This window comes from Abrus precatorius, unplaced genomic scaffold (assembly GCF_003935025.1).
Source record: "Abrus precatorius isolate BTA unplaced genomic scaffold, Abrus_2018 Scaffold9, whole genome shotgun sequence".
NCBI lineage: Eukaryota > Viridiplantae > Streptophyta > Magnoliopsida > Fabales > Fabaceae > Abrus > Abrus precatorius.
Genome location: NW_020874439.1, coordinates 4,087,112 through 4,111,834, shown reverse-complemented (window position 1 = coordinate 4,111,834; position 24,723 = coordinate 4,087,112). Strand labels below are relative to the sequence as shown.

Below are 24,723 nucleotides of genomic sequence, written 5' to 3'. Positions count from 1 at the left end.
ATTTATTATTTAAAATTATTAAATAATATTTATAGAATATAAAAATATATTTTTTTTATTAAGGAAAATATTATAATAAAGAATTTAAATATGTTTGGATTAATTTTATTTTTCTATGATTACTTGTAATATAATTTAATTATTTTCTTCTATTTTTTCTTTTCATTCAAACAAGGAAATTTCTTCTTTTTTTTCCTTATTTTAAGCTATCTAAACAACATATTTTTCTAATATATTTTTACTCTATTTTTCATACTATTTCTTTTTCTTCTATTTCACTTTTCATTCAAACATACAATTGTTTTTTTTTTTTTTTAAATAAACTAGTGTATATTATCAACTCATATTATATGAAACTCTAATCACTACAAAACTATGATAAACCATAAAGAACACTATGAATCATTGCAACAGAACTGTTTAGATTTAACACATAACTATAGAACTTATACAAAGTATAGACTTTACCTAAAATTTTCCACTCCACCTAACCAATCTTTTGGAAAGAGTTTTAGTGGTTTGAAGATAAGTTTAAACTCCATAGAATAAGAGTCTTTTTCAACAAAGCTTTGTTTCCTCTTCCTCTCATAGTTTTGATCTCCAGAAAAGCAAGTCCTCCAAAGGTCCTTGAAACTTGGTGACTCAAGGGAAAAACAAAAACACAAATGCCAATTTCTCTCATGCATGGGTTGCAACATTTGAAATAGATTGTCTAACTCAACTTCAACCAATGTTAGTCTTCCACAACATAGAGGAACTACTATTCTGGAGAAGTAACTAAGCCCAAAGTTACATTAGCATATAGTAAATATCATAGTTCTCTATAAATTGTAGAATATTACAATTAAAAACTCTAATGGAAAAGAAAAACAGAGATGTGCAACATGTGAACAGTGTGTGTCCAATGAATAAGTTATTTTGGGCAAAAATTTGAAAAAAGTAATACTAATACAGTTGTTTGATTAGTTGAACTAGAAATAATCCATAAAATCGACTGATTTTAGAATCAATAAAAACTATTCAAAAATTAATCCAACTAATCCAAAACTGGAGGTAAAAATTGGTTTGAATTAGCCAATTTTTATTTAAAAAATATTCTTTAAATCTAAATTAACATTTAATGACAAATTATAAAGACATAAAGTTAGTCATCATTTATCTTTTTATCATTAATTTTTTCTTGCACAAAATATAAAATATAATCATTTTATATCAATTTAAAATTTAATTTATCTTAGTTTCTTAATATTTTATGTTAATCAATTATTTAATACATTATATAGTATTAAAAATTATAACGAATTCTTACTTTAGTTCCTAAAATATGTAATGTATTACAGTTAGTGAACTAAATTTAAAACTTTAATCTTTAAAATTAATAATTGTCAATCATTTTAGTACTTATCATTAAAACACGTTACAATTAAATAATAAAATGATAATTTATTATATTAAATAACATATGAAAGGACATAATTAATATTTTCTTCGTCATCTCTTCCATCTTTAACCCCCTTTATTGTTGATTTTATTGTCATTTGTTTAAAACATTGTTGACTCTCTTTCTTTCTAATCTTCAAACCTTACTATAAGTTGTTTTGTTATATCGATATTTATTTTGTCATCTCTTTCATCTCCAATTACAATGAATTACTCCGATGTGATCAATGATATTATCATTTAACTAAAATATTATTTACATTCTTCTTTCCTTATTGAGAAGAAGACATTATAAAAAAAATGAAACTAAAGAATGAAAAAGAGAAATGGACGGAATCTCAAAAATCAATAACAAAAAACTATAATATTATTTTGTATCTTTCCACATGTTACTTAGTATAATAACTTATCATTTATTATATAATTTAACATTTTTTTAATAATAAAAACTAAATTAACTGACAATTATTAATCTTAAAAACTAAAGTTTAAAATTTTAATTTTACATAATTAATTTAAATGGCATAATTTAAAAGATTAAAATGAATATTTATTTTTTAAATTTATATTTAATTATCATCAACCATGTTTGAACCATCAAATATTAAATTTTATTAGTTTAATGACTAGATGAATTCTTAAAGCATTGCTAATACATCACCTTGAAAAGTACAAAATTTCTCCTGAATATATGAAATAAAATGGAAATGAAATAACACACTATTTTAATCATTGAAATTATAAACATATGTCAAATTAGTTTCTAAAATTATAAAATCAATTATTTTAATCTTTAAAGCAGAGATATTTATCAATTTAAGTCCACAAAATTGTAAGAAATTATTTATCTCTAAAATTATAATTAATATATAATTTAATACTTAAAATTATAAAAAATAATTATTTAAACCACACAGTGAAAGAAAAACTTAAAGCTAAAAATACATCATTCTTTGTTTTATTTTATTTCTATAATTTTTCGCTATAAAATAAAATTGTATTACTTAATAATATAGGCAGTCATGTAAGCGATAGATGGATAATTAATTTATTGCATTTAATTGAATTAATTAATCAAAGGGACTATATATATCTTTATCTTTATATATATATAAGTAGATGAGTTTTGGAGGGAAATTTACCTTCACTTTTAATACAATAATCTTTATATAATAATTAATAATTACTATTTAAGGCTATCTTAAATGCTTTAATTCAAATCAATTAAATTTATTCATTTTTAATTAGCAGTTTTTATATATCTTTATCTTTAAAGTCGTCTTGAATGTTTTAATTCAAATCAGTTAAATGTATTTATTTTTAATTAATAGTCTTTATATATTCAAAAGGTGTATCATTTGTGACAGATTTGAACCTTAATATTAATGTTTATTTTAAATTTTATTATTAAAAATTAATAACTGATAAAATTACATAAAACTCTTGAACTTTAAATTAAGTTTATTATAAAATTAAAAAAATAAGTAAAAAAAGACGTAGAAAAAAATGAATAGAAAATCAAATATATTGATTTGATTCTCAATGACTTTGAGTGAATATTATTTTATAACATATTTTATTGACTAAAATATTTGTTTAATATTTTTTTCTCTTTCATTACTTTATACTAATTAATATTATATTATATTGAATTTGTTTCGTAAGAATAAGAGAATTGTTTGCACTTTATGGGAGGAGTTTGATGATCAAATGGTTGTTTTTTAAAGAATGAAAATTTTAATGTTTTACCTATTATGATTATTCAATTATGTAAAGTGAAAACATTTGGTGGTATGATTCTTTATCTATATTGAACTCTTTTTAATTGTGTGATAGTTATTATTATCAACAAATTATATTTCATAGTTGTTTCAAGAACTTTAAGCATATCAAATGCTTATAATAAGACAAAGATGTATATTAATCTTAACATAAAAGGGGCTATTGATTACAAGAATAAATAAGTATTTTAATTATTTTTTATTTATAGAGACATCATTATGTTTTGCATGATGCTTCCTGTTTTTGTTAACTTATAAGCTATCCAATTTGTGGTATAGGATGAATATGAATGATGCAGGTATAAGTCAAGTATTAAGTCTGATAGGTACTCTTTTGTTTCAATGGAAGATGATTTTCTCCAAACTCAATTAGCAGTTAAATAATTGAGTATATTTTGTATTGAAATAATGAAGTAAAATGCATATAATTAGCAGTTAAATACAATTTTGAATTTTAATATAAATGATTTACTTGAATTTTAATAAAATTATTCTTCTCTTTTATTTTTTATTTAAATCTTAATTCAAAATTTTAAAATATATAAAGTATATAAAATTTGCATATAAAAATTTATTTATCTTATTTTTTAATCTATTTATATTTGATATTATTCAATATAATATAATTTTATTATTATAATTTTATAATATTAATATATACTAATTACAATATAAACAAATTTCTGTGACATATAAATATATTTACTAATCTATAATTAAATTTTTTATAATAATATTTATAATATTTAAAGTTACATATAAATTATTTTTAACTGTTATATTTATTTTTTATAGATAATTTATTTTAAAAATAATCAAAATTTTTATTTAATATTTTTTATCTTTCTGTTATATTAAAAATAATTAATTTAATATTTAAATTATAATTATTTTAAAACTAAATTATATATATATATTTAATTAATAAATATATGATTCAATAATAAAAAATTAAATTATAATACTTAATACATAACAATAGTTTTAGAAACAAAAAATAAGTTTAATTAATAAAAAAATTATTTTTTTTTATCTTTAAATTATGTGCTATATAATTTTATAAGATAAAATAAGATATATAATTTTATTCCTTTAATAATTTTTGCCTTAAAATATTTTAAATATATTAAAATTTACTTTTTTATTAAGAATTCTTATGTTGTGGTATGTATATGTACATGTTAAATTATTATAAATTAATTATAAGAGTATTTTTAAACTTTATAGAATTAAATTTATTATTTATAAATTCAAATTATATTTAAGTTTAAACCTTTTACTTTTAAAGTTAATTTATAAATATTTAAAAGTATATTATAAATTTTTATATAACATATTAAATCATTTTATTAGTAATAATATTATTATATACTAATTAATTTTAAAATTTAAAATAATTTAAAAGTATTTTTAAACTTTATAGAATTAAATTTATGATCTTATAAATTCAAATTTTATTTGAGTTTAATCCTTTCACTTTTAAAATTAATTTAAAAATATTTAAAAGTATATTATAAATTTTTATATAATATATTAAATCATTTTATTAATAATAATATTAATATATACTAATTAATTTTTAATTTTAAAATAAATTAAATATTATCATAAATATTTTATAGAATTATTTTTTATTTTATAAATATTAATTATAATATTATACTATAATATAATAATTTATCCGTGCATTGCACGGGTCACCTATAAATCTTAATTGAAATTTTAAAATATATAAAGTATATAAAATTTGCATATAAAAATTTATTTATCTTATTTTTCAATCTATTTATATTTAATATTATTTAATATAATATAATTTTATTATTATAATTTTATAATATTAATATATACTAATTACAATATAAATAAATTTCTGTGATATATAAATATATTTAGTAATCTATAATTAAATTTTTTATAATAATATTTATAATATTTAAAGTCGTATATAAATTATTTTTAACTGTTATATTTATTTTTTATAGATAATTTATTTTAAAAATAATCAAAATTTTCATTTAATATTTTTTATCTTTCTGTTATATTAAAAATAATTAATTTAATATTTAAATTATAATTATTTTAAAACTAAATTATATATATATTTTATTAATAAATATACGATTTAATAATAAGAGATTAAATTATAATACTTGATAAATAACAATAGTTTCAGAAACATAAAATAAGTTTATTTAATAAAAAAATTATTTATTTTTATCCTTAAATTGTGTGCTATATAATTTTATAAGATAAAATAAGATATATAATTTTATTCATTTAATAATTTTTGCCTAAAATTATTTTAAATATATGAAAATTTATTTATTTTATTTAAAATCTTTATATTTTGGTATGTATATATACTTGTTAAATTATTATAAATTAATTATAAGAGTATTTTTAAACTTTATAAAATTAAATTTATAATTTATAAATTTAAATTATATTTGAGTTTAAACCTTTTACTTTTAAATTTAATTTATAAATATTTAAAAGTATATTATAAATCTTTATATAACATATTAAATCATTTTATTAATAATAATATTAATATATATTAATTAATTTTAAAATTTAAAATAATTTAAATATTATCATAAATATTTTATATAATTATTAATTATAATATTATAATATAACATAGTAATTTATTCGTGCATTGCACGAATCATTTTCCTAATATATATATATATATATATATATATATATATATATATATTTTAAGAACTGCAAATTTTGTGTTATAATTTTAAAGACTATTGTTAGGTACTTATAATTTCAGAAGCTAAAAATAATAAGTTTTGAGAGGTTAAATTTTTTATTTCATAATTTAAAGGACTAAATTTAATGGTGTCTATAATTTTAATGATTAAAATGATTGATTTTTTATAATTTGAGGGACTAAGTTATATGTATAATTTTAAGAAAAAATTAATTTGTTACATAATTTTAAAAATTAAAATAATTGATTTGACGATCTCAGAGGGTTTAATTTAATAATCCACATTTTTACCACAATTTCAGATATTAGTTTTTTTGACTAAATAAATAAAAATAAATCTTGGGTTGCTAGCAAATTATGAATATTAAAGGCTTGGTTTGGGGGCGAGAGAGTGAGAGGAAGAAAGGGGCAACTCTAGGAAGTGGTAATGCATAAACCGTAAGCATTCGAAGCGAAGGTAGTGAAGAATCGAATTGGAAATGGAGGTGGAGTTGGAACCTCGCGTGAAGCCTCTTCCTTATAAGGTCAAAGCCATGTCCAGGGAATCTCCCTCCCAGAAAGCCCTTCACGTTCTCGACACCGACCTCCGCACCCATTGGTCCGCCGCCACCAACACCAAAGAATGGATTCTTCTCGAACTCCAAGTTTGTCTTTCTCTCCAATGCTGCTAAACATTTTTTTCTTTTTTCTTTAATAATTTTCATCTTCTTTCTTGTTTTTGTAATGCTATATGTCTGTGATAATTGTTTCATTCGGTTATAATTTCAACTCTAGGGCTTCTTCAAGATGAATAAGTTGTTTTACATGTCCTTGCATAATTAAATAGTGGTTATGTTGTTTCCTTTGCTGCAGGAGCCTTGCCTGTTGTCGCATATACGAATTTATAATAAGTCTGTACTTGAATGGGAAATTGCAGTTGGCTTACGTTACAAGGTTAGTGGCTGAAAGTTGTCAGACAATGATTGTTGGCAGTTCTTCATACTCTTTTTGTCATATGTATTTTATTAATTTTATGAAGGTGGCTTGTCAATGCTTTACAAAGGTGGAGTATATGGGATGCATGCATAGTTGGCAGCATTCTCTTAGGTTTGATTGTTGTTGAACAAATGATGATACATAATTTTTTGAATGCTCAAGGTATTTCACAAAATTGGTACAATAAAGCATAGATACCTCCTATTACAAATTCTATCGAGTTAAGACTTTACTGTATCAACTTGTTTGGACTGTTGGCATTATGAGAACAAAATAAATAATTATTTATATAATATTCTTTTATTGGTTTCTTTTGGTTGAATATTTGGTATGCTCAATTTTATGAACCCTTAAGAAGTCTGATCATTGTTGATTGTCCTTTATTAGGGGTTTCTGAAGAGTAGTGTGGGTATAGTCTACCTGTAGTTTTACAGACTATGGATATTGTCAACAGGATGCATGCTTGTTGAATTCTTTCTTGACAAGGTTTTGTGCTGATTAAATGAATTATGAAATTGATAAATTAATTGATTGAGAACAATAATGTGATGAGCATATGGTCTAACATTTTTTTAGGCAGATGAAGGAAAGATGGCTTCACTTGATGTGGTTGGCTTTTTATTTTCAAGAGAATGTTCAGTCATTTCTCCAGCTTTTTGATAAATATATGCTATAAATATTAATATCGGTCCTTCAATTCCTTGTTTTGACTATGATACTATACTGATTATAATTATTCCTCTGTAATTACATATGGCTTATTTATGTTTTTAATTACATTTTTTCTGTCATGAATAACCCCATGGTTAGTTCTTTACTGATTCTTATTTGCTTCCCAGCCAGAGACATTTCAAAAAGTTCGTCCCCGTTGTGAAGCACCTAGACGTGACATGATCTACCCTACAAATTACACACCATGTCGATATGTGAGGATATCTTGTTTGCGTGGAAATCCCATTGCTATTTTCTTTGTTCAGGTATACTATAATAGCAATGCCATTTTCTTCCTTTATCATTTGTTATTATTCTAGAATCTAGAGTTAAATCCTATTGAATTGGATATTTTTGTCTTCATTTACTTTAGGCTGTTTAGTCAATTAGATGGTAGGATGCTTTTTTGTTATAGTAGCTTTAAACTTCCCAATAAGAGACTGTGTGTTAGATGTCCAAATCTTTTGATGCATACTCTTATGTTTCTTAATTTTTGTGTATTTTGTTGGAGTGAAGTCATGATATTCTTACAAGATATAGAAATTTTATTTTGTGTTGTTTTGAAAAGGGATGTATAATCTACATTGTTTTTCTGGTGTGTTGTCCCTTTTTTGGGAATAAAGAAGAAACTCATTTAAGTGCTAGCAGATTGAGGAAGATTACATAAAGAAGGAAACTTAATACATCATGCATGGAGAAAGTTACTAAACTAATATTTGCATATCTACCTGATGGACATAAAATAATAGAGGACTGAAAACACAACTCTGTCCTCAAGAAGCTCCATGGACCAATTTTTTCATTTAAAATCTGACTGTCTGAACATTCCACTCCAGTCACGCAGGATTCAAACTGCACTGCCATATACTTTATTAACTCTATTCTTTGACTAAAGCCTTTGAGCTTTTGATTCAGAGGGATTGTGTCTAAGTAATTTGTTATTTAAATCAATGGCTATAGTGTCTTCCATTAGAAAGAAATTCATTATTGCACTTGTTGTTGCTTTATGATGGTCCATTTTGGTCACTCTTAGTCTTAGTGCTGGTGAATGGTGATGGAGTTGTAGCAAGCTTGGGGAGTACACTTGGGAGGGATTGACTGACTCTGCAGTCTACCCTTGAGGCCTTTCCTTTATTCTACATCTTTCTATCTTGTACCGTTATTGATCATGCCTTTTCTACTAAGGACCCGCAATTAAATTGGAATTTAAATTCAGCAGAAACTTTTATGATGCAAATGATTTACATTCCTTCATGTTTGTCTTGGGCCTACTTGCTTATTTGCTAGTCCTGGCAGAAAGTATGGAATTGATTCTTCTGGCTCTATAATGTAAATCTCTCTTAGTCTTTTTCACCTAATCTACTAGCTGTGAAAGATTCGTTCTTGACAAATCTTTCTGTAATATCAAAGCACTCTCTATGGTCAAGTGCTTTGTCTGGATAACAAATCTTATTGGTTTTATCACAAATGATATAATACTGTTTTGTGTACATTTGACATTGTGACACTTTTTTACTTAGCATGTGTGATAGGAACAGAATGATATAAAAAGATACAACATTGTTGATGAAACCGAAGATGGTGAGCTTGAGCTCTTGCAAAGGAAAAACTAGAGCCAAGGCTCCTCAGAGAATTAGTATTCTCTATCCAAAAACAATCAAAAAGTAATTCCCCCACTCTCTCCTCTCTCACCCTCCTCCTATAAGCATACTGTATGGCATAACTAATTGGCCAGCTCAGCAACATGTAACTAACTCTCGCCCCCAGCACACTGTCTTGTACTGCTTCATGATCCCCATTACTCATATTTGGTACTCTATCAATGTGTTACACATTCAATTAACTTTAGATTTTCGAAAATGGCGAAGGACCTTTTCCTGGCTCCTGCATTTCAATGAGCAACCTTTTTGGGGCTTCTGTTGAGCACTGGGTGTGTATGAGTTTTTTAGAGCAGTTTCTGATGATTTGGTTCAAAGGTTTGGAAAGAGTAAGAAGGCCGAAATTGTGCGGCTGTGTGTTGGAGGGGATCACATGCATCTTTAAGGGTGTGTCCTTATTCTTAAATTTTCTTTGGAATAATGTTATGTTCTTAGTCTCTGCTGTTTTGCCTCACGCCATTTTATGGGTACAGTCATTCCATGGGGTCATTAAGATGAAGAGAAGAAAATCACAGAAAATTTGGAGGATAAGGGATTCTCTTTAGCATAAAGGGCAAAGACAAACTAAGAAAAGAAAACATCAATTCAGCAAAGCTTCTCAATCCTTTTGCATGCCTGCTCCACATTTGGCAGTCATGTAAAAGATTCACCAAATAGACTAAATATGCTTATTCTTTTGTTGGGGGGGGGGGATTGTTTATTCTTTCAAGTGGTATGCAATGTTTTATTTTCTTTGCACCTGAATAGTTTCTCTTTGTGACATTGCTATTAGTTATAATGTAAAAAATTAATTTCGTTAAATAACAAGGAGACAAGTTGTGGAGAGGGAGCAAAATATAAATGAATTATGAAACCAACATTTCAAGATTATAAACTGAAAATAAAACATATTTGAAAAGCAAATCTATGCAAAGTTGTACTTCATATCCCTCCAAAGATTTTTCTGTTGACACCCACCTAAAATTCCATTAAGATTTCCCAAATTGGCAAGGAATAGAGGCAAAATACTCATTTGACGGTAAGTTATGACCAGTTTCCTAATATGGCATCAAAGCCTATTCAATTTTAATGTTGGGCCCCCAAAGATGTTCAATCCTGTTGGGTCACCCGCAGGACCGTAGATGTCCGATCTTGCGAACTTCACGCACTAGATGTCTAGTATTGAGCGTGAGGGAGATATGTTAAGATGTCTAACATCAGCTAGTAATAGAGCCATAATGTTCCTTATAAAGCTTGGGTAACCTTTCTTAGACCCAATTTTCTAATAGAAACATTGTAATACCAAAAGCCTTCCATAAAACACATCTTGACAAAGTTTTGGACTTCTGCTGCCTCAAAGTACTTAAATTGATTCTCTGTTGTTCTGATCTTCTGAGTTAAATCCCGATTCATGAAGCATTTGAGATGAAGTTCATGTTATTCACTGTGCTTTTATGAAGAATGGTTTATTTAAGGGTTTGAATATGCTAAGAGATTGAACATCTCCTCTACATGATTAGTTATTTAGGACTTCAGTTTCTTTGTCCATGTTGATTTTTTAATCAACTCTGAGGATCCCTTATCCTCCATCTTTTTGTACTCTTCTGTGTTTTTGTTTTCAATACACCTTTTATGAAAAGAAAGTCTCATTTGGCTGCCACTTGTCATTACTGAGCTTGTTTTTACCATCTGTCTCTTGCAGCTAATAGGAGTTTCTGTGGCTGGTCTTGAACCTGAGTTTCAACCGGTTGTTAATTATTTGCTACCTCATATTCTAACTCACAAACAGGATCCTCATGATATGCATCTCCAGGTGGATTGAATATGTGCTGCCATCAATGTTCTTATTCTGTAATTTATTTATTTTATTATCATTGTGTTTTCTTTCTGATGTTTCATAGTTTGTAGTTGCTGCAAGACATGACAAGCCGGTTACTTGTATTTCTTCCACAACTAGAGGTAAACTAGAATTTTACTTTCATGACTTTATTCATAATTCCTCCTGTCTTTTTTTCCCCTCTTTTTCCATGCTTTGTTAGGCCATTCAGAATTGTATGTAAAACTGCAGACAGACTTTGCAAGCTTTCCAGATACTCCTGAATCTAACCTTCGATTTCTTGCCATGCTTGCTGGTCCTCTTTATCCTATTCTTCATGTGGTGAATGAAAGGTTGGTTTGCATTTTATATTTTGTTCACTGGCCCATTATTTGATTACCAAATAGAAATTGTATTTGATTTAGGTTCTTTGTTAATACTTCTTGATCTAGTTTTGCTATTCTAAACTAATGATGTCTACATGTTTTTCCATTTCTCTATGAATGCCTTCTCTATGCTTTTGGGATTCCTTTTTTATAATCCTAAATCATAGAGAAGGCATTAAGCTTATGAACTTATCAACCATTTATATGGCCTTGAATTGTTGAGATTTAGTCCTTTAGTTTTCCTTATTGTTCAAATTAAGTCTCTTGTCTTAAAATTCCATCCAATAATTAACAGAAATGCAATAGAAGTGTGATGTATCATTAATTTATACAAATTAGCAAAAGAAAAATGCATAAAGTATTTAAATAAAATCAACAATATGGATAAAATGTAAGGAAATCCATTTTTTTTCATTTAAATATTTTTTTATTTTTCTTTGTGATACTAATTCTATACAAATCAATGATATATTTTGCCTTTGTTACATTTTTATTAATTATGGGATGATGTTTTGGGGTGAAGGATTGGAAATATTGGGAAGCTATGCAGACTAAATGCAAGAAATTAAAATTTGGGGGAGCAGAAATATACATAAGCTAAAGTACAGGGGACTGAAACTGTAATTGAACCTATAATTTTTTAATCAAGCACCTAGTAAGGAGTGTTGGATATGTCATCTGAGTGCTGGGTAGGTGTCACTGTCAAAAACATGTCTAACCCTCCCACACCTTAAGCAGGAGGAATCTTTGTGCTTCATAGATCACAACAAGGAGCACGCATACAGTTTTATGTCTTCTTTAAACTTATTGCAGATTGTTAGTGTTGATCCTATTTGAGAAAATTTTTGAAACAAGAGTTTTGGAATTTGAATGAGAATTTTTTTCCATAGGGTAAAGGAAGGGACATTGCTTGAATTGTGGACTTGACAAGAAATTGTGAGAAAGACTAATAGGAATAAATATTGAAAAACCAAGCTCTGGTAGCCAATGTGGATGAAATTTAGAAAATGTCAATGAAGATAACAAGAGATTACAATTTTTCAATTCAAAGGTATCTATATCATGCTCAAAAAGAAAATCAGGATGCAAGGGTGATCAGGACAGGAAAGTGGGATGTTACAATGTTTGGTCTATGATGTTGCATGTTATATGCATGATTTTCCTCTGATATGGGTTTGTGACTTTTCAGTTTTCTGTTGCTACATATTTGAATATTAACAGTTATAAGAAGTGGTTAATTCCGACAATTTCAATTTGTGATATTATTATAGATTGCAAATGTCATTCCCTCATATCATAGATATGGATAAGCTTTTGTTGTATTCTGCTTATCGTAATACATTGTAAAGTTAATTAGTTTTCAGTTTGAAAACTACTATATTTGATTTTGGACTGCGAAGTGCCAAAAGAACTAAAAATAATGTAACAGGGATGCAAACTTACTAAGGTGGACAAGGAACATAAGAAAAATTAGATTAGGATTTAAGAATGAATGTGTTTAGAAGGAAGTTGATAGAGCTGATTGAGGGGAAGGTAAAGACTTGTTATAGAGTGGTTTGGTCACATGAGAAGATTCATGAAGGCTCTAGTGGGACAAGTATATCAAGAGGACGATAATCCACTACTTTAATTGAAATTGGTCAAGTGATAGCTACCACATATTTTTGGGGAAACCTTTGAAAAAGGCCGTAGTTGAAATGGTTTCATTGATAATATGGTTTTTGATTGAATTCAACTCTGTTAATTGATTCATGTAGCTGACTCTACATGATAGGATATGGATTGGTTGTTTTTTCGTTTTGGAAAATAATTAATGTTGTTCTTGGGTGAAAATTGGTGTGAATTTAATTACTAAACCCAATAGGTATTTGTCAGCTGAAGCTTTTGAAGTACATATCTTATTTATCTGTGTATGCAGTCTTTTTTGTTATTCATAATTGCTATAATACAAATAATGTGTAATTACAGGACAACTTCAAAGCCTCTGGGTAACATCACTGACCTAGATGTCTCCAAAAGTAGTCAATTGTCACCGGCTCTAACTGTTTCCTCTAACTTTGAGGTACCTTCTACAACCATTTATTGCTCTAATATCTTGTTATCTCGCCTTACTGATAGTGTGATGATTAGTTGTGCTACTACATGGTTTTTAATCTTTGATTTTCATAAGATAAGTTTGTATGGTTCCATACTTGCTTTCTATGACTTGTACAGGTCCATTTTTTAAATATTGACAAGAAAAAGTAATTTAATTGGAGAGGTGAAATAATGTATAGGAGCAGAGGATGCAATATTCTTCTGAAGGAGCTACCTACTAATAAAACTGAAAATAATAGAAAACCATTGAGTGCGAGTGAAGCTTACGATCCTCTCAATATATCTAACGAAGCAGCCAATTTCAAAGAGCCACTAGCTAATCACCTCAAAGAAGCTATGTTTTATGAATGCCATATTCTGACATTTCTCTTCAGCCATAGATGCTAACTTGTATACATTGAATGTTGTGACAGACCTTTCTAGAACTTATAATGACATGTATGAGAAGTTGTTCCAAGCTCTCCAGACAATTTGTGTTTTCTCCAAAAATATTTCAAAGTTTGTGGCACAAATGAATGGAAGAATTTAACTTTGGTGTCTATATAAAAGAGCTAGAGTAATATGTAAAATTGTGCAAACTGTAGAGAAATTAAACTTATCAAATTACAATGTGAAGTTGAGGGAAAAGGTGATTGAACATAGACTATGAGAAATTGAGATTGCAGAAGATCAATTTAGTTTTATGTTAAGAAAGACTACAACAAAAGCTATATATCTCTTTCGAAATTTGATGGAAAAGTATTGCTATAAAAAATGACTTAGCTATGGTTTTTATTGACCTGAAAAAAACATATAATCGTGTACAATAGCTGTTAATCTTGGATAGTGGCATGTAGCAGACGACCCTCAAAACGCTATCGTGGGATAACACATAGCAGGATTACTGCTCTTTTAAAGTTTTTTATATGGATATAAAGTATATACATATGAAGATAATTATGTACATAATGCTAAACAAATATGCATAAATGGCATAATAGAGGCAGGCGCACGACTGTAGAATCATAGAATAGAGAGAAGAAAGGAAGTGGCTTTTACCAGAGAAGTAATCCAAGATGAGTGACTTTGCCAGACTGGAGATTGTTGCAAAGCAAAACAGAGACAGAGATGGGAGGAGAGAGTGTCGAACAGAGAAGGGGAGAAGAAAAACAGTGTAGAAAAGCTGGGGTTTCGTCATGTGTCTCTAGTTGCAAAGCAAAACAGCAATAGAGATGAGAGGAAGGGGTGTCGAAGAGAGAAAGGAATAAAAAATTGCAGGAAAAGTGAGGTTAGGTCTGAAAACTGAGAAGATGATTTCGCCCTTTAAAAAACCTAAAATTAAAAGTCTTTTTTACCCTTAAAAGAACCCTAAAATTCCTTCATTTTGAGGGTAGAAAAGGAAAGTTAATATCTTTCCTTTTAATTGCGCCACTAATGGCCGCATTTTGGGCTGCAAAAACAGTTGTGATGGCCACAATAGTAAAAACGCTCCACTATGCCAGATCTGTAGCAGCTGAAGGCTGCTTCGCCATGCACCCCCACTATCGCGTGCTATTGACAACTATGTTGTGTAATAAGAAAAGTATTATGAAAGACTTTAGAAAAGAAATGAGTTTGTGTAACATATATTTGAGTTATAAGACATGTATGAGGGGATAATTACATGTGTGAATTTCTGGAGGCTTATCTAAAGATTTTCCTTTGTGGATGGACTTACATTAAGGCTATATTTTGAACTCTTACTTGTTTACCCTAATCTTAGATGTACTTATGAGTGACATACAAAAGATTACTCCTAAGTGCAAGCCCTAGTGAGGAGAGTGAATTATGTTAAGTACTATATTGCTATCTCTAGAGTAGATGGATGGCTTATGAACTGAAGGGTGTTTTGATAAGAATGGAAAAGGAAAAGCTAAACAATGAAAACAAGGAAATTAAGCAAAGAGAATTCAATGGGTTTGACATTAGAGGAATTGGTTTCACTCGCACTTCTTACATTAACTTAACCTGAACTTAATCAATTTCTTATTCTTCTATTGAAGATTCTATTTGCCAAGGTCATTAATGTTCAATTCATTGATGTATTAATGCTCTTCTATTACTCATAACCCATCAATAACATGATTGAGCTATTGACAGGAGAAGGTAATTCTATCTATGAAATTACTTAACAACGATTAGGCTAATGCAAATCCTTCCCCAGATCCATATCAATCAAACTGATTCAGTCCTGTAGCATATCATACTCTAATTTTCCAATAGAGAGAACCATCCAAAAATCAATCTATAGTTTGCTGCAATTGAGGCCAAAATATAGGATTAATCACTCATTAGAAGAACAAAAAAGAGTCAAAACAAAAAATCTGAATTTGAGTATTTTTTTATTTTTGAGTATTTGTATACATATAGTATAAATTATTTAATTTATTTATTAAAAATCTGAATAGTGGCCATCCTACTATGTTATCCTGCCATCTCATTTTTGGAGTTGGTTGCTACATGCATCTCTCTGAGATTGATATCTACTATTAAAACAAAAAAAGGAAGATGAAGTGAACAACTTCATGCATCGATGAGAATTTAGAATATGCACTCTTTCTTTCTTCCAAAGTAAAGGTCTTCTTAGCTCCTATTAACTCTAGAATCCATGTCCTTTAAGGTTTCCAATGGTCCAAAAGTTCCTTCATGAACTGTTTATATCAGGAACTGGAATCTGAAAATTAACCACCAGTGCTGTACCACCAGGTTCCTAGCATTCCGGTGCTCACATATCAAAATCATGCAATTAAATTAAGTCAACACTCCAGCACTTAATCTTGTTAAATGTGATGTTAAGTGATATCTTACAGTATGTTTTAGGAGGGAGGATGTATTGTTAAGGGTGATATTTTTTCAGTTGATACTGGAAAGACAATTTGCATTTTTTAACTTCATTTTGACTTCTGAATTCCATTCATATTCTTTGTTATTTCTATTTGCTTTATATTTCTTTTCCTGTATTTATTATTTAGGGATGACCATTCCACATGCATGACCCCTCACTCCACAAATATTTATTTTTCCTTTTTTCATGCAGCCAAGGAGATCACGAAGTGCATCACCGTTCATTTTCTCTGCATACCGTGCCATAGTTTTTAGGCCAGATGCAATTTTTGTGCTTTTGAGAAAGGCTTATAAAGATTCTGATCTGGGCTCTGTTTGTAGGATGGTACTTATCTTTCTCCTGTTTAGTTGTTTAACTTTTTACTTTAGACTGAACGGAGAGATATCTATTTGTAGGATGGTACTTATCTTTCTTTTTACCTTTATTTCAGGCATCTAGAATTATGCAGAAGCTCATAAATCCTGATCCTGAGCCTGATGTTTCAAACCCTCAAAATGAAGTAACATCTCATTTGGAAGATAAATCAAATTTGGAACTGTCTAGTCCTTTGACTTTAGTTGATTATTCAAAGTTGTTTGGTGAGGAGTTCCGGATGCCAGATGAGCACTGGGATTGCAGCTATCTAAATATATTAGATTTGGGGGCAGTGGAAGAAGGGATCTTACATGTTCTTTATTCTTGTGCATCACAGGTTTCTTTTAGTAAAATGATATAATAATTCCTTGGTGGCAATTATATTGTCAAAATTTGCAGTATTTTATGTACATTGTTTAACACACTGCAGTTTACAGCCTGTTCTTTGCAGCAAGTTGGCCGAGAGATCTTCAGACTTTTGGGCTGCACTGCCACTTGTACAAGCTCTGCTGCCAGGTTGAGTGTTACTAATCAGTTGCCCTTGGGTTTATTAGTAACAGGTTGACAGCATTCTGGAATCATTTTGAAATACTGAAACATTTTTAAATGGAAATCTTGTGCTGACCTTTTTTATTGTTTTGCCCCTTATTTGAAGGAAGCAAATATTAGTTTGATTTAATTTCCCTTTTAGTCCATATATTTTGGCTCCTATTTAGTCCTTGTAACAGAATGTATGATGTGACATTAAGTTGTATAAATTGGAAAGGGAAAATGTATAAAATATTTAAATAAAAAAAAAAGCCTTTTCGTGTGTTTCTTTTTCTTCTATTATTTAAATGTTTTTGCAGTTTTTTTTTTCCTTTGCCAATCTATAGAAATCAATATCACATTACACCTCAATTACATTTATGTTAATTATTGGATGAAATGTTGGGTGAGAGACTTAATTTTAACAATTGAAAAACTATGACTAAATGCAAACAATTAGAATTAGGGAACTAAAGTTGCACATAAATTAAAGTACGGAGACTATAAGTACAATTAAGCCTAATAGTTTTTGCAATTTAGGAAGTATAAAATGCCGTGTTTTACTTCTATAGGGTTATCATCTTAGTACAGTTAAGGTGATCTGGAAAATGGAAGAGAGAAAGGAAAAGACATGAAACTTTTTCTTTTATGGGGGGTGGGAAGCATGGTGAAGGAGGTGGACAAATAGATATTTTTAAGTGTTTCGTTACTGATGTGAATTTAAAATAGAGCACCAAATTGTGAAAAGGCAAGGGCTACACATATATGTTGTCTTTAAATGATTAGTATTAAATGAAAGATAAGAAATATATCAATCTTCCATTAACAGGAAGAATAAAACCAACGTTGGAAAACCCTTGATGTTACTTATGTTTTGATGAAAGAATGAAGACAGTAATATAACATATGAAGATCAGGAATCCTCCTAAAATAGAAACAGGCAACAAAGGAAAAGAAGAAAACAATAACCCCAACCCTTTTGAATGGGATCAAGAAAATAGCTAACCATACTAATAGAGATACTTCTAGGCTTCAATGTGATAAAGCAGTTTTCATAGCTACCTCTTCATGTTTTTTGCTTTGTTGGAATTTTTGTAGCTCTACGTCCATGGATGACCAATTCTTTTGATGCTGTTGATGACACATTTTCTCAGTGGAAGCAACCTATTGTACAGCAGGCCTTATCTCAGGTTATATTTCGAAAGCTTTTATAGATCCAACTAGCTAGATATATTTATTATGTTCTTTTGCTTATGTGTATTATGTGGGCAGATTGTGGCTACAACAACATCAGCCTCTTATCGTTCTCTTGTCCATGCTTGTGCTGGTTATCTGTCTTCATACTCACCATCTCATGTCAGTCAACCAACTATTAATTTTAACTAGAATCTTGTTATTAATTTTTTATCATGTATATTTTGTGATCTTCAGCTTGATTTGCAGCTATACAGTTGTTTTGTGTCTTGTATCAACTATTTGCTTCCGTTTATTCTATGATCTTCTTATGTAGAAGCAATTTATTATATGTTGGATTCAGTTTCTACTGAGAAAAGAAACAAATCATTAAATGAAGATAAGAAAATTACCACAAAAGGAAAAGAAAATACAGACAAGAAAAGGAGAAATTATGGTATAGCAAATCTGCACTACCTGTGTTAAGAAAATACCATAAATAGACTATTTGCTCTACAACACATTGAGGCTGACCTAATCTTATATTAAATCAGCTTCTAATTTAATGAAATGCTTTTAAGATATGAGCATTATGCTCCAACCAAATGCACCAATAGTAGAAATATAGTATCTCCTCCTCCTTTATTTCCTTCAATCCAAACACAATTGTGGAGAAAGAAGAAGAATAAGAGACAGGATGAATCCGTGTGTCTAAACTATACAGTAGAGCCTGTATTTATAATAAGAATTATTAATACATGATATACAATTACCTAAATACAAAGATACCCTATTTATAATATTATAATCACATATTTCCAACACTCTCAAATTAAAACATATAAATTATATGCACCAATCTTGTCACATTTATAACTGATTTGAGAACCTCTTAATGACTTGGTGTAGACATCAGCTAGTTGATCATTGGTAATGTCTCTAGATAAGATCCTTTTTAATGAAATGACAATCCATCTCAATGTGTTTAGTCTTTTCATAAAAAATTTAATTTGAGGCAATATGTAAGGTTGCCTAATTATCACAAATAAATATCATTTATGTAACCTTTCCAAATCTCAATTCTTTGAACAATTGTTTAAGCCAAATAAGTTTACAAGTGGCTAAAGCATGACTCGATACTCTGTTTCTGCACTATACTCACAACCACACTTTGCTTCTTGCTTTTTTAGAAAGTCTAATTACTACCAATAAGGATGCAATAACCAAATGTAGACTTCTTATCACTAGGTGATCTTGCCTAATCTGCATGACCCCATAATCTGAGTATGTTCCTTGTCTTCATATAAGAGACATTTTCCTAGAGTTCTTTTAATATATTTCAGGATATGAATTATTGCATCCCTATGTCTGGCACTAGGAGAATTGAGGAACTCACTCACCACACTAATTGCAAAGGAGATGTTTGGACAAGAAACCGTCAGATAGTTTAATTTTTCAACAAGTGTTTTACACCTTTCTGAATTTGAAAGTCAAATAGTGAGTGAAAACTGTCACACTATAGTAATTGTGAAAAGAAAAAGTAATGAGAGGCATAGGATGAATCTCTGTGTTTCAATTACATAATGAAACATATATTTACATTGATAATCACAAATTTAAGAGTAATCAGGTTCTAAGTTGAAGTGGTGATACGAAACTGAGTGATCAGATTCACTCTTAGTAATTCCAAATTCTTGGATTACATTACTTATGCCCTAGGAAATTGAGGTCATAGAAGGATTTTTGGAAACAACTACTACTCTTGAAGACCCCCCTGAGTAGGGAGGGGTGTTTGCAAATTGGATTTGATTGGTTTTTGGACAAAAAGTCATTTGATCCAATCATAAAATTATAGTGCGGTTGAATTTGGATTGATTTGAAAAAAAATTAAATTCAATCTGAGCTAATCAAAAGCAATTTGGATTGGATAATTTGGGTTTTGTAACGTTATTTTTTATTTGTTAAAAATTAATAAATAAATTGTTTTATCATTTCTTCTACACTATTTTTAAATAAAGTTAATTATTTATGTAAAATATAGAATATTTATAAAAAATTAGAATATACAAGAGTAAGTTAAGTTATTCTAAAAAACATATACTTATATAATCATGCAAATAATAAAATGTATCTCTAAAAAAAATAATGATATATATGTAAAAATAAAATCATAAAAAATAGTTAGTGTTATCATTCTATTAATATATATAATCTTAACAGTATAAATGAAATGTTTATATATATATATATATATATATAGTTTGGATTGGTTTTCAAAATAGGATTCAAAATCAAATCCAATCCAATAAAAAAATTTCAATTTTTGTGATTTTTGATTTTTTGTTTCAGATTTGTGGTTTGCATTGGATTAGATCAGTTGATGAATACCCTTGTTCAACAATGTCTGGCCATAGATAGGAATAAATGAACAAAGGCCATTTTAGCCATTGGAATGGTGTTACCCTAATCAAAATCAAAGAACTGAGTATATCCTTTGATCACCTTATGAATAGTGGCCATTTCGCTTACTGGAAAGGTGTCATCATAATCCAAACCAAAGATCTAAGTATATATCCTTTGGCCACCATACAAGCATTAAGACGATCAACGTGGCCATTAGGGTCAGCCTTGACAGTATAAATCGATCTGCACCAAATAATAGACTTCCTTAAAAGAAGAGGAACAAGGTCCTAAGATCCTCTATTTTGAAGTGTACACCCTAATTTCACATCTTTTTGGGAGGGATTTTTGTGTTGTGGGACCCGTTGCCCTATTTCCACCCATCCAAACAGTAGAAATGTAGCATCTCCTCCTCCCTTCTTTCCTTCAATTCAAACATAGTGTAAGTGAAAATGATGCCACATTATTGCAATTGTTAAGAGAAAAGTAACAAGAGACATATGATGAATTTGTGTTTTAACTACACAACGGAATATATATTTATTTTAATAATCATAAATACAAGAATAGTTACATAATATATTGTTACCCAATTATCATAATTACAAAGATAACTCTCCCAATTGCTATATTACATGTATTTGACACTACTTATTATTTATCACTAAGAACCGGAAAATGAAAAACAAAACCAGTGCTTAAATCAAACAGGCCTTTTTCTCAAAATCGAATTTAAACACTAGACTTTGTCTTCTTTTGCTTCACTTCATTGGTCACCAATGCAGTATCCAACATGTTACTACAAAATTATGTCTCCCAACACCTTTCACATATAGATAGATGATATCTTTATAACCATATTATACCAATTGGTGGCAGGACTGGATGACTGATGCATCTGTATTCTTCTACTCAATTGATCTATGATTTTTTTGAACTAGAGATAAATGAATATATGTTGATTCTTTTGGGATGGATGATAGGGGATTTGAAGGTACGGAAGTGCCCATGAAGATTGATACATGTCTGAACATGATCACAGCATACTATGCACAATTGATCTTTGCTAGCTTCTCAAGTCATAAATCATAATAATGTGAATGGGAGTGAATAATTTAAAAATTTGATAATATTTCTGTTGCTTTAAGTTTCAGTTTTGGGAATGATAAATTTGAGGTTTTATTTATGAACAAGTTGTGAGCTTTAACAATTTTCTGCAATGAATTAATAAAGATTGCTAGTGTAAATATAAAATAGATGGATGTAATGCACATCTGTTGTAATATCAACAAAATAAAAATGTAGATACTACTTTGCTGAATTTCAGGTTCTACATGAAATAATTTAGTCTCTTCTGGGTCAGCAGCTGATTTGATCATAACTTTTGTATAGGCTAGGGCTGCATGTGTACTTATTGATCTGTGTTCTGGGGTGCTAGCACCGTGGATGACTCAAATTATTGCAAAGGTATGCTAGAATCTGATTCCTTGTTTTTTGAAATATTTTCACAGATGGATTTTAGTCCTTATTAATTATTTGTGTCCATTATTGTATGTTTATCTTCATCACCATCATTGTTATGATATTAAAATCTGGTTTTGATGTTTGGTCTCATAATGTTTAAATTTCATGCCTTGGTTCTTACTTACAATCAGTTTCTTATCTGCTCTTACATTTTGCTGCTAATTTTTCTTTATGAAGTTAATTGTTCAGCTATTTTGGTATTGTGAGAAGTTGGAAGTTTGATTTTTTTATAGCAATGCTTGATCTAAATTATGAGTTACTGTATGGTTTTGGTAGGACTGTAGGATTTGACTGCTTATATTGTCAAGGTGGTTCTGTTTTTTTTCTGCTTAGCAGATGCTTTTGGCTAATATTAGGTGTTTGACTTCTGTTTAAAATGAATTGTCTATGGAGGGTGTATGCTGGAGCCTGAAGGAGTTAGTCCCTCGGAAATTTTAATTTTTTCTTTGTTGTTTGTTTCCCCTCTTATCATTGAGGATCTTGTATTCTCCAAAGTCATTTGTCACTTTATGCTGTGTTAATGGATTTCTTCTTTTATTAAAAATTATTTGAAGTGCAAAGTTACCATTAATAAAGTAGTTTTGCTTGTCTTCTTATTTTTGTTTCTCTAAACACTAACTAATGTTAATATAAATTTTGCATCAACAAGGGGGTAATAATGCAGTTACTTAAAATTCTTTTATATACAAATTGATGTAAAAGGCAGATTGACATGAATGGACTTGTCAAGTCGTTAACTGTTATTCAGATATTATTTGATTCCTCATCTATGGACCTCTTTTTGCACAGGTTGATCTTGCTCTGGAGCTTTTGGAGGATCTTTTGGGCATAATCCAAGTATGTTTGTCATTCTTTCTTACTTTTATGTTTTCCACAAACACTGATCATTATTTCTGCCCAGCTTATCGGAACACAATGTTTTCTGACAATCTGTAACTCATGGACGTCAATCCTTGTGTGTACTTCTCTTGCATTGTACATTCATACTTCAAGTGGTGGCTATTACCACATGACCTTGTCCACTGTACATTTGTTGAATGATTTAGGTGGCAAAGCCAGAAAGTTGGTTCAATATTTCCAATATTCTTTGGTTGCATATTGTTGTCCTAAGCTTCATGTTATGATTTCAAGTTAAGACACTGTCACATCTGTCAGGATGCTCACAATTCACCTGTTCGTGCACGTGCTGCCTTGAAGTTTATTGTGCTAGCTCTATCAGGGCATATGGATGACATACTAGGAAAATATAAGGTACTTCACTTACTCGAAAAATGATAGTAAGGATTATTGTCTTTTCCCTTAATTTCATCTTCTTTCTTGCAACATTGTGTGCTAAGAGACTGGAAGTTTTAGTGCCATATAAATGTACTATTTTGACTATTATGTGGAAGCCCAGGAATTGTTTTTTAATCATAAACCAATTAACTATTCCAAATGCTTAAACACAATGGGTGAAAAGCATAGTTGTTAATAGTGCACTAGCACAACTGCTATAGTGACTTCACATTGCAGTGGTCGGCTGCTATTTGAAGCTCATTGTGGAGCATTTTAATGTCGTGCCTGTCATGCGCACTATAGTGCTGGAAATTGAGCCATTTTGCATGCGATTTGTCCGCCGCAGAGAAAGCTTATGATAACCCAACGATGCCCTTATTTTTAAGGTTACAGAAGCACTTTTTTTTTAAGGATTACAGAGTTCGGTCATAGTTGGTGAAAATTGTAGCCTAAACTTTAGGAAGGCCATTAGAGGTAGAATCATGTATGAATCAGCCAGCAGGAGAAATAAACAGCATCAGATAGTGCCAAAAAAGCATAGACACGTGAAACATTGTCTGAAACTGATGAACCAAGGACTGTTTTGGAAAAAGATAGACTGGGGGAGGTTGGCACCACTGAGATCAGCTAGAAACTTGCTAGAACATGCTGGAAATAGTGATGACAGTTAACAGTACTGTGGGCGAATGATTTGGCGCCTAAGATCATGTCAAGTGCTGGATTGGGTCAGAACTGTGGTTAAGCTGGTTTGGAGGTGGTCCTTGTGATCCTTAGGCTGGAGGTTGGAAACGTCGCTGGAAAAGTCGTTGGCTGGGATTGAATCATAGTTGTTAATCTCGGATAGCGGCACGTAGTGAAAGATCCTCAAACAGCTATAGTGGGTAATGGGATTACCACTATTTTAAAGTTCTTTATATGAATATAAAATAAATACATATGCAGATAATTATGTATATAATGCCAAAAAAGATATGCATAAATAGCATATGAATAATTATCAACAAAAGACTTAAAAGAGAACAAAAAAGTGGATTTTTC

At 29.3% G+C, this 24,723-nt stretch overlaps 1 protein-coding gene across 7 annotated transcripts in view; it reads left to right on the top strand.

Moving 5' to 3' along the window:
* Window positions 1-6,327: 6,327 nt before the first annotated feature.
* LOC113849198 overlaps window positions 6,328-24,723 on the top strand; it is a 32,974-nt gene continuing 14,578 nt past the window's right edge. For 5 of the 7 annotated variants that reach the window (XR_003502082.1, XR_003502083.1, XR_003502084.1 and 2 more), the window contains exons 1-15: window positions 6,328-6,590; window positions 6,799-6,879; window positions 7,761-7,898; window positions 10,972-11,082; window positions 11,178-11,228; window positions 11,338-11,438; window positions 13,440-13,533; window positions 16,624-16,755; window positions 16,862-17,122; window positions 17,223-17,301; window positions 18,412-18,503; window positions 18,586-18,669; window positions 22,279-22,353; window positions 23,200-23,247; window positions 23,566-23,661. Coding sequence is in view for 4 of the 7 variants with exons in the window: in XM_027478914.1 (XP_027334715.1) it covers window positions 6,426-6,590; window positions 6,799-6,879; window positions 7,761-7,898; window positions 10,972-11,082; window positions 11,178-11,228; window positions 11,338-11,438; window positions 13,440-13,533; window positions 16,624-16,755; window positions 16,862-17,122; window positions 17,223-17,301; window positions 18,412-18,503; window positions 18,586-18,669; window positions 22,279-22,353; window positions 23,200-23,247; window positions 23,566-23,661 (1,608 nt within the window). In the remaining 3 variants the exon portion in view is untranslated. Of the gene's footprint in view, window positions 6,591-6,798; window positions 6,880-7,760; window positions 7,899-10,971; window positions 11,083-11,170; window positions 11,229-11,337; window positions 11,439-13,439; window positions 13,534-16,623; window positions 16,756-16,861; window positions 17,123-17,215; window positions 17,302-18,411; window positions 18,504-18,585; window positions 18,670-22,278; window positions 22,354-23,199; window positions 23,248-23,565; window positions 23,662-24,723 lie in introns of those variants that run through there. The other 2 variants (XM_027478916.1, XM_027478917.1) reach the window with 2 other exon arrangements.